This window comes from Pecten maximus, chromosome 12, assembly GCF_902652985.1.
Source record: "Pecten maximus chromosome 12, xPecMax1.1, whole genome shotgun sequence".
Taxonomy (NCBI): domain Eukaryota; kingdom Metazoa; phylum Mollusca; class Bivalvia; order Pectinida; family Pectinidae; genus Pecten; species Pecten maximus.
The window spans coordinates 4445733-4457675 of record NC_047026.1 but is presented as its reverse complement, the minus strand read 5'-3'; the positions used below and the strand labels follow the sequence as shown (position 1 = coordinate 4457675).

At 36.1% G+C, this 11943-nt stretch overlaps 1 protein-coding gene across 1 annotated transcript; it reads right to left on the bottom strand.

Moving 5' to 3' along the window:
* Nucleotides 1-3965: 3965 nt before the first annotated feature.
* LOC117340004 (2-oxoglutarate-dependent dioxygenase citB-like) lies at nucleotides 3966-8828 on the bottom strand. Its single transcript, XM_033901747.1, is given in 3 exon segments — nucleotides 3966-4316; nucleotides 4318-5089; nucleotides 8755-8828. Coding segments are annotated over 2 exon segments (990 nt in total). The 5' UTR covers nucleotides 5082-5089; nucleotides 8755-8828; the 3' UTR covers nucleotides 3966-4090.
* Nucleotides 8829-11943: the final 3115 nt, after the last annotated feature.

Here is an 11943-nt window from a genome sequence, read left to right as displayed (position 1 = left end):
CAATTACGATTCTTCGAAAAGGGTCGAAACAGACGGTGTAAATCAATCTGGTACGAAACGTCCAAATTCAACATATACACCGGATGATGGAATCAGTAGGCCCCGTATCTGGCATATGGGATCACAGAACGATTTCTTTTAAATAAATGAATCTAAGCGTTATAAACTATACCGAACTTTTTGTTCTGAATTACTTATGTGTTTTTATCTATTTAGATATTCCATGAAAATAAATACAAGATTGGCCATGGTCTAACAGGTCCATCTCACGATTTGCATTTAGCACCATGTAATATATTACGGAAGTAAACACATGCCCATACATTTCATACTGGTATACTGGTACATACAAAAGTATATATATCAGATATTTAGCTAACAGGCTAACCAACCAAATGAATACACAGTGTAAATAAATAAAATTAAGATAAAACAAGAGGCCTAGAGGGCCTGCATCGCTCACCAGATAATACATGTAGTTCAGTGATTATACTTAAAACTGTCCGAATCCGGGATCTACCACTCAGTATCATGCATTACATTCAACACTTTCCTTTAATTAACATTTTTTTTCTTTTTTTTCTTTTTTCCCCCAATAAGGTTTGTATACAATATATATATATACAGATGTACATATATGTAGGCCTAGATAAATTGGAGACTAGCTCAGCCTAAAATAACTATTAAAATATACTTAATTGCATATATTGGAAAAATGAAAATGTCTATTTATCAATATATAAATATATACATGTATATATGATTGTCATGAGAAGCTGGCAATTACAAAAAAAAAGTTGTCATAATATTTCACATTTAAATTCATTCCAGCTATTTGTTTACAAAACATAAAATACCAAACTTTTAAAAAAAAATGGTGTCTAGGAATTCATAGCTAGAAAGCATGACTGGGATCGACCTACACCACTAGCATGTGTATGTATATGTATATACATGGTCAACATTCTAGCTGTCTGTTGAAGGAAAGCAAAAACATAAGATTTATTAGGATCGGTCAAGAGACCTCATGTGGACGGTCAACATCCTGTCGGGGGGGGTAAGGTTTTAGGGTTGGTCAAGAGACCTCGTGTGGACGGTCAGCATCCTGTTGGGTGGGGGGGGGGGCGGAGGGGGGAATAAGGTTTAGGGTTCATATGGACCGTCAACTTCCTGTCTCTGTGTGTGTGTGGGGGGGGGGGGGGGGGGGGGGGGGGGCAATATGGTTTAAGATTGGTGATGAAAAGGTTGAGTAACGGCATAGGAGTGTTTGTTTAAAATTTGACTTTTTTCTTTGAGATTTTTTTATAAATTAAATACATACAAACACAGACAATGCTAATAGTTTTGCTAATCTAAATTGGTTTCAAATCAAAATGATATTATATTTTTTTTAAGATTTCCATTATCTTTTATGGTCACTTGACTATGTATCGAATATATTGTATTTAATTTGTAGCAATGTTGCCGCAACTATTCACAAGAAAACTCTATTGCATACGAATTCTGAAAATATAGCCAGATCTTAAACATATTGCCACAACGATTGTCCTTTCATTTCGGTGAGGGTAACATAACAATTTGCTCACTAGTTAAGGTCACGCGAAATAATATTAGGACAGTTTTCATTTTGATGGCGCAGTTATTAACACATTATATTTGGCAATGTGCATCGTCAGAGACCCACGGTTGCTTGCACACGTAGTGATAAGTGTAGCATAGCGTTATGTAGTCCAACGATGCGTAGCGAAGTGCAAACAACCGTGGGTCTCCGATGATGCGAAGCGAAGTGCAATCAACCGTGATTCTCCGACGATGACTACAATGTTGCTTCAATTGATATCGACTTCTCTGTTTTCATATTAACATTACTGGAATTCCATTATTTTCCTGTTGTTGTAAACAAAAATCTGTGAATGTTTACTCGTCAACCTACTAATTGTTTAAATATTATGACATATTTATATATAGTACTATGAGTATACATCGTATGTTTCCGATAAATAGAAATACAAAGGCGAACAAAAATTTCTGTTTCCCATGAAAATCATTTTGAAAAAAAATAAGTATGGTATTATGTAGTAATTTGCAATAAAATGCACATAAGAATCTGACAGAATCCACCCCCCCCCCCCCCCCCCCCCCCCCCCAACCCAAATATTTGCGTGGGTGTGTGTAATTTAATTCGGAGATATCGGATAAACTTTTGAGTTAATAAAGTTTTTGATATTATCAAAAGTCGAACTAGTGTTGCGAAACAACGTTTTAAAGAAAAAAAATAATCATCTTAGCATAAAATATCTTTTATTATATCAGAATGAGACTGGTACATTTTGTAACTCAAAAATACATACATCGTATTATAACTAATAATATATTTCATATACAATATAATATAAGATCATGATGTCAATACTCTGTGATTGTTAACAATTCAAGTTTAGTTAATTAACTTCTGAGTCTCCCATCTCATTGTGATCAGTGTCAGAGAGCTGTAATAGTAACTTTAGGCCCGTCTGGTTTCATACGATCTAGAGTAACGTATATATACAATGTATATATATATATATATATATATTAACAAGTCTTTTATCAGCAACACACAATGTTATCAGGAGAGGTGTGCTTACCGTAACCATTAGTATCCACGGAGACATTCTATATCGATTGAACGGGTGAATGTTGGCGACAAGTTGGTAAATAAATGCAGCCCTTTCAATCAGGCTTGGAGCATGCTGTGATAATCTTTATATTAGTTAAGACGTCGAGTATGCCTTACTTAAAACATCACGTTTTGGATGTCACTGTAATTTACTCAGATCATTTTCTATTTTCGTTACAAATCACTTTTATTTCGCATCCTCCGTTGAAGCGAGTATAAAAATTGGTTATCAACAAGAGGCCCATGCATGTGCATGAATGGCTTCCTTAGTTTTGAAATAGTTAAGTTAATGTGATCCTTTTTGGCCCCACGCATCAGCCCATGGTGTCGGTAAGGTAATCAAAATGTCATCCAAATCTACTAATTAAGAATTAATTCCAATCGAAATAAAAAAAAATGTGATTTCCTTAAATAAACTGTCGTAATGTTAACTCCCTCCCCAGGAGCGCTGACCGTAGGCCGGTGGTTTTTCTCCGGGTACTCCGGCTTTCCTCCACCTCCAAAACCTGGCACGTCCTTAAATGACCCTGGCTGTTAATAGGACGTTAAACAAAAACAAACCAAACCAAACCCCAGGAGCGAACTTGAGACCACAGGGTCATGAAATTCACAATTCACAACCAATGAAGAGTATTTGATTCTATCTTATTTGGGAAGGTATACGAGAAGGTAATTTTTGAAATTTCAGTCAATTTGGCCCCTTTGGCCCTGCCCCTAAGTCCTCTGGGTGATTAGAATAGGTCATTTGAGACTTTGTCTCATCCAAAATATTGGTGTTTTATAAGCCCACTGAATCGTAAAATACAAAATCTTCTAGCAAAATCGAAAATCTTTTGATATATTCAGAAGGTGTTCCCAATTACACATCATCAACATTATCTCAATTTTTCGATTAAATAAATATTCTATTAACAACACATATTTGGTTTGTAATCTATTCCATACCACTCAGGTTCTGGTCGTCGTTGTCAATAGTGTATTTATAGAGATATAGATACATGTATAAGCATATCCAATATTGTTACTTACCTAACTATACATAAACACATATAACATATATAGTAACACAAATGACAAGGAAGACAACTTTTTGACTCGTGCCCTGACTGGACCTCGAACTCACGATCTACGGCACTCGATCAACTAGCCAGAAATACCCGGCCGGGGTTCGATTCCCTATCAATTTCCAAAGTGAGACTCCTTACGCGCTTCATATGGGTCAACAAGTCATTGATTTAAACTGCTGTAACTTTTTTCGAAATGTTAAAAATTGATAACGTCAACAATTAAAACAAACTCAGAACTGTTCATTTTTGCAATATTATGTTCATTTCAGAAATTTCCATAATTTGAAAGCAACTTCATCAATTTTTCAGGAAATACCAGTCTGATAGAAAAAATGTCAGATTAGAATTTTTACATATTCTCTGTTTAAAATTCTGGTAAATCCCTATACTCAAAATACTTTTTAAGATGTTTCATCTGGTAAATGGCCCAGGGTCCATATTTCTCTACAACGTGTTCCTCTCCCTTGCCCGTAGCTTTCGTCATGAAATTCACTCCAATGTCTCCTTCGTATCGCGGCTCCAAGAAAAAAGGAACAGAAAATCGATCGATTCCAATATCAATCACACGATGTCTTGTTGCTTTGAAGCGACCCCCCCATCATGCGTGAAAATACATCCCCGATATTCATAACGAGGCTCCCGGGACGGGGTTCAACCTCCGCCCACTTCCCGTTCTGAGTGAGTACCTCTAACCCTTTGAAGTTAAATGTCGTCAGAAGGGTGAGAAAATTGGAGTCCGTATGGTCGGGAGTTGTTACTGCCTTTCCGTCCTCAATCCGGGCATTTTTTGGCGGATTTCCATCCCAAGATGGATAATGAATTAGGCGGAATGTGGAACATGGCCGCTTGGAAAATATTTCATCAAATGAAAACTCGTCAATTCCCAGACCGATTGATGTGAGTCGTAAGATCTCCAGAGACAGTTGGTGCATGACGTCATAGGTATCTAACAAGAATTCTTTGAAGGGAAAGCTGCCATCTTCTTTTGGCCATACTGATGGTTCATAGAACCAGTTCCCTGGTGCAACTTCTGGGTCATCTGGATCGATATCTTTTCCAAACTCAAATCCTTCCTTTCTACTCGGCTCATCCTTCCCCACAGGGAAATATCCGCGATAAATGTTACGATTTTGTGAATTCCAAATTTTTCTCTGTAAACGCCTTTTTTCTTCGTCTGGTTGTGTAAAGAACCACTGACAGCACTCGTATAACTTATCAAATTCAATACCTTCAACGTTGTCAATAAACAAGAAACCCGTGTTCTCAAGACCATCCACAACAATCTTCGCCAATTCTTGCCTGTCGGTTTTGGCTTTTGCCAGATCGACAATAGGTAACTCGTACTTCCCTTCCATTCGGCCCCCTGTAATACATATAGGTAGGTATACATGCATAATTATATATATAACAAGAAATATCTTTAAAAAAGATAAACGGCATAGTTTAATGCTGATGGTTATAATGTTAAACTGCTGGCGAAATAAATCAACGAACTAATGCTTTTCAGCACGGATAGCAAAATTAGATCAGTTTGAATCATTTTTGGTGATAATAAGACTGCATTTGAATCAGGAATATAATTTTATTAATGCGGCATTTGAAACGATACATCCACTTATTCAGCCAGCATTCTTAACTTTGTTTCGTTTTTAACTGCATATCTGCATTTTGCATTTACCGCTACATTGACCAATCACATACTTGATCTTGACCAGTAACGCCACCTGTCGCTATCCAGGGTCAAAAGAATATTATACGGCTATGCCGAAAAAAATAATTCAACGACAGGCATATACCTGGTAATTACTATCGACTGTCACCATTGTGATATAATCTGTACATAAGCGTGTGATATGTATACATTAACATTTTCCCTTTCATTTTTTATGTAGTGGAAATTAAATGGAGATACAGTGGAACTTCGTTAACTCGAAGTCGACGGGACCACGAAAAAACTTCGAGTTATCCGAGTGTTCGAATTAAGCGAGTTATCGTTTTTGGTGAAAAGTTTGGTCAATATTTGTCAACATTATATAATCATTATAACTTCGCTCTGTCGTTCATCAGTTTAGTGTGAAGACTGGTCAATACATGTAAATATATATGTAATGTTTCGTTATGTCACTTGTAATTTGGTGTAGTTTTGCCGATATACAGTCACGATAAAGTTTCTTTCACTTAGTCACTTCAATAACGATCTGATGTGCAAGTCATGTTTGCAAAATGTAAACGATAAAACGGAATTCGACAAAATAACAAGTTATTAATGTAAAAACAAATAACCGTTTAAGTTTAACACAGATTGCATACAAAACGTAACAGAACCATTTCCTTTTATTGGACATACATGTATATAAAATACCGTTTGATCGGCCTACTTACTTTTTATTGATAACCACGCCATTTCCATGTGTATTAGCACCGGAAGTTGGGCTGCGCATGTGCGTATAAAATGTTACTGTAACTGAGTTGGCGTTTTATCCGATTTAATAGACAGCACTGACCGTTACAGTTGTACTCTGAACACCTCGGCAGTAATTACGCTATTGTTTCAGCAGTTTAAAGATTTAATAGGCGCCGGTGACTGTGTCATTTCTACACCTGTAAAAACATCAGCCGGGTAGATCTACCGGCGTGTCAGAGATTAGTTCCGCTTGAGCGAACGGGTAGATGAGTTGTTGACAATCGTGTGTACTGATATCGGCGACCGCCTTGGGAAATTACCTGATGTAAGTAAAGCAGTACTTTTTATCACCAAGACTTGTTGTTATAAGATTCAACCGACAATTTCTTTTATGAATTTATGAAACACTTATAATAGCATGTAGGTTAGTAGTGCCGATATGTTCAGTATTACAAACGGAATTTAGCTCTTAAAAAATGTCGGCGTTTGCCACCGATCGACGAAAATTATACTTCGAGTTATTCGAACATTTCAAGTAGGATTTTTATTGTTGGGACCAAATTTTAACTTCGTATTATCCGAGTTTTTCGAGTTATCCGAATTCGAATTATCCGAGTTTTTTTTACTAAGATAAAGAGAGAATTCGGCCGGGACCGGCGAGGTACTTCGAGTTAAGCGGGGTATTCGAGTTATCCGAGTTCGAGTTAACGAAGTTCCACTGTACCTGTTTTACTAAAGTACACAGGTATGGCAAGCCGTTTGGGTTTTTACCTATTGAAATGAAGATATCTCTATTTAATTAAAGATATCTATATTTAAAATGAAGATATCTCTATTTAATTAGAGATATCTGTAATTTAAATAAAGATATCTATATTTAAATAAAGATATGTCTAAATTAAACACAGATATCTCTATTTCTACTGAAACTAGAGATATCTTCTTTTAAATTACAGATATCTCTATTTCAAATTCAGATATCTCTATTTGAATTACAGATATCTTTAATTCAAATAGAGATATCTGTATTTAAAATAAAGATATCTGTATTTCTACAACAATTAAAGATATCTTTATTTAAAATAGAGATATCTCTATTTGAATTAAAGATATCCATATTTTAAATAGAGATATCTTTAATTTGTTTAAATAGAGATGTCTTCATTTTATATATAGAGATATCTGCAATTACTTTGCAATACAGATATCTCTATTTGAATTAAAGATATCTGTATTTACACGTGTTTGCTCAGTGCGAAGATTAATATTGAAACACAAAGAAAATAATGATTACTCCCTAATCCTGATCAGTGTTAACGAAACGCTTGTAATTAAATTGGACTATCCGGATCCCATATGCATGCATGAGAGATGTAGGTCTAAACCGCTAAACTTGCTACTTGGAGGGGATTTATAAAGAACAGAACATGGCAACTGTTCTACGGGAAATAGAGCGAACTGTTGCGGCTATACGCAGTACCATTGAAAGCAGCACACGGTCTGCATTTCCCGCCATTTTGCATCATTAATGCTTTACTTCCGTCATGCGCAAAAGGGAGAATCAAGGGAGCAGTCGTTTTTCCTATTTGATGGTTAAATACAGATATCTCTATTTCATGTCAAATAAAGATATCTTTAATTCAAATAGAGATATCTGTATTTCTACAACAATTAGAGATATCTGTATTTGAAATAGAGATATCTTTAATTGAATTAGAGATATCTGTATTTGAATTAGAGATATCTGTATTTGAATTAAAGATATCTTATTTTAAATACAGATATCTTTGTTTGCAATGGAATGCAGATATCTCTAATTAAACTAAAGATATCTTTAATTGAATTAGAGATATCTGTATTTGAATAAGAGATATCTCTATTTCGTGTTTAATTAGAGATATCTGTATTTTAAATAGAGATATCTCTAATTCAAATACAGATATCTCTAATTCAATTAAAGAGATCTCTATTTAAATTAAAGATATCTCTATTTGAATTAAAGATATCTTTAATTTTTATATTAGTAATGATATCTTTATTTTGAATACAGATATCTGTATTTAATAGGTAAAAACCCAAACGGCTTGCCATACACAGGTGCCTGACATAACCTGATTTATTATTTGTGTTTTAAAAGCACCTGAAAGCTGCGTTTGGGTGTGTTGAAGTTACCAGTGCCGATATTTGTCGGTACTAGATGGCATTTTTACATGTGCAGTTAACTGAATACGTCAATAATGACATCATTGCCTGTGAGTACAATATAGCATGCGTGTAAAGTTCTAGACAGGAAGCAGGCGTAGAAGTAGGCGGGGCCTATCACCGCAGTAGGCGTGTATCCAAACCGGACATGCTGGTTAACCCGCTGTGCTTGCTAACTTCTAACATTATCGGTCCAACTCCGCTTCGCCTGGTACCTATATCCGGATTCATTATACCACGTGGCAAAGACCCAACTTACAATCCATTTCACACGTGGCATAGACCATAGGGTTGAAACTTTGTTGCGAGTCCATGTGTTCTCGTGTAAGGAGGTACATTTACTTAAAACATATTTGAAAGATAACTACAGTTGTGCTGTACCGTAATCTAAAACCTTGAATGACGGCCATGTGTAGACTTACCTATGTATATGGTCTACCTTGCGGAACGAAATAAATCTACACCCGGATCCTTCCACACGAAAACACATATAGTGCGCAACTGTTGCGTAGAATGTGTGTTTCATAGTGCGGAAAGAATATCATTTGTATGTCATTTCTATTTTAACAAGGCCATTCGGCGAAATACTGTCCCTGAGTGACTGGTTGTGAAATTATATGCCAATGATATACCATAGGCATAGTATATAAGTATAACAGCAGACGAACGGACGACGCGGCATGTCATTAAATCAGAGGACTGTATATTGAATGGCACATTAAATTTAATTACATATATAATCGTTACCGTGCTCTTGAGTCAGATTCGTTGTCAACTGTTAAATGGGATATTAAACTTTTGTCGTCATCGTAGCCTCCCTTCTTAACCCATGATACATATTTTGGATGCTGTGTGTAGAATAGGTTATGGAAGGGAGACAACTCTCACACACTTGTATTTTGTTGATAAAAATATGTTCATTGGCACATGGACTTGGTGCTATAATACATATAATATGGACAGCAGGTTGGGAATATGTGTCAAGTCCCTGTGATTTAGAGCCCTTTCCAGAAGAGGGGAAAAACGGAAATGTATTTCATTCAGGACAAAATGCTTTCGCCAAAAAAAAAAAAAAAAAAATCATATTTCCATACTCTGGTGAAACATAGAGCAAGGGTACGTAATTTCGCACAGTACGTAAATTCGCACACCTGGCGATTTTTTGCGTTTTCCCTCCAAGCGGTCGAGGACTGTGTATTTTTGTTTATATGTTGACTAATACCAACCTTTAATGGAACATTTGCCATTTGAAGTACATCTTTTCAGATTAAGTTCGTTTTGAAAACAAATTTTAACTGATACGACTCTCTTCTGATAAAATTGATACCGGATGATTAAATATTTTATTTAAAATAATCCCAGTTGTTGATTGGCATGTTAATTTGCAAATATTTAAGGAAAATATCATTTGATCAGATTATAAACAAAACTGAATACAAACCCACTAAAGTGTAACTAATGATAGCGCTGACCTGCAGACACTCCGTCATTTTCGACGCCTTGTTTACATTACCGCCGTAGGGAGCGGTCATTATTTAAAGCAAAAATGGCGGTAAATTGGCAATTTCTAATTTTACATTATTTTGTTTTTAAAGATTTTTTAAATCATGGCATTGGGTTTAATCTTAGTTTAGGATGTTTTTTGTCTACAAAATGGCTGAAAACTATTTTTACCAACAGACTTAAAGAAGTCAGATGGGTGTGCGAAATTACGTTCCCGATCGTCTTCAAACCCAGCAATAAACACAAGTTAACAACAGCTCCCATGCGCAGTGATACATGTGCGCATATCAGGTTGCACACTTGTATGTTACGAAGCATTTGTACATCTAACAATGTGAGGTATTCTTCTAAGCTAAAACAGGGACATTTTCTTAACTTTAGTAGGATATTCCACAACCACTAAATATTTACATACAATTTGTAATAATTTCCTGACCTTTATCCCATTTAAGTGAAATTTGTATCTAAATTCAGCCACAAAGCTCTGTTTCAATTGACAACATGCAGTTGATCAACATTCAACACCAAATACATAGTAAATTCAGAAAATGAGAAACAATAATTATATCTATCTAGTAGGAAGACAAGATAAAGTAGAGGAAAAAAGAACATGAGAAAGGCAAGAAGAAAAATCATATTTGTGATCTAGTCTAATCACAGGGGTACGTCACTATCGGTGGCTTTGTATACGTCTGTTTACCCTAAAAGACCGGTAAAGTAGGCAGCCATGAGACGAGTAACGTGACCCTGTGGCCGGACCACGAAGACCGAGAACTTACCGGGAGTAAAATATAACGTTGTTAGTTACAGATAAATACAATACGACACGGGATCATTTTTCCGTGATAAGAAGCTAAAAGTTAGACATCCTTGAATACTCTCCTATGTGGTGTAACACCTGGGACAAGTTCGCTAGCCATTCGTATTCAATACGATACTCTTCTTTACAACCGTGAACAGGAGAGTGTCACGGTTTAAAACTATCTCTTATGTGAAGTAACCTCTGGAGTGTCGAAGTTGAAAGTAAGATTGTTTAAAACTATCACACAGTCTCTCTGAAGTAACCTGTCGAGGATGAAAGTCGGGGTATTTGAAACTCTTACACACTCTCTTATGTGATGTCGAGGATGGAAGTCGAGATGTTTGAAACTGTCGCATACTCTAGATCTCTCTTATGTGAAGTAACCCCTGGAGTGTCCATCGAGGTCGAAAGTCGGAATGCGACGTTTGAAGGCTATATCCTTATGATTACCTACCTGTAAAACGAACCCGTATGTCGGTATAAAACGGGACATACTACAAATGAAAGATAGACTCACATGGAAACCATTGAAAGATTAGAAACTTGATTCAGAGTCTTCTGGCAATCTGATTAAAATCTAGATGGTCATTCTGACTACGTTACATGGACATCTAAAAACATCACATAAGGGGTCACGTCAGGATGACCTTCTGGATTTGCCAATCAAATGACTACTTCCAGAATCTTTGAAGTGAATTTTATATGTCCGAATTAGCATGACTAGAGTTCATAGCTTGCATAATCTTTCAATTTGTTTCAAGTCATTTCGTTCCTGAAAGCATATACATGAAGCTACATATACAGGCTGTGCCGAAATGGTTTGGTTCAGAGGCATGCTGTGACGAAATGGTTCGCTTCGATAATATCCACAAATTCACACTTCGCCCTGAAAGTGAAATACACATATCTCAGAGGTCATCAGAACGTGACCCCTTATGGGATGTTGTTTGATGTTCATGTAACGTAGCGAGAATGACAATCTAGATTTTAATTAAATTGATCTTCTTGAAACCGTACTGCACGTGCTCAAATGTCTAATGAGATGTGAAATATGAGGCAGACCCCTTCAGTACGTTTAGGGAAAATACTTTTTGTTAAAACCCATAAAGAATCGTATCTCTTTTTGAGGAATAGTGTTAACAAGAATTGTTTGAATTGTACTGTGACATGAACACGGGTAACATGGCGGTCTTGTTTTACTAAACATGCCAATCACGAAAGCTTGACGCCAGCTGAACAATGTCTACAACAGACAATGTTATACATATATAACTTAGCAACACAAATGACGAAGGAAGACAACTTT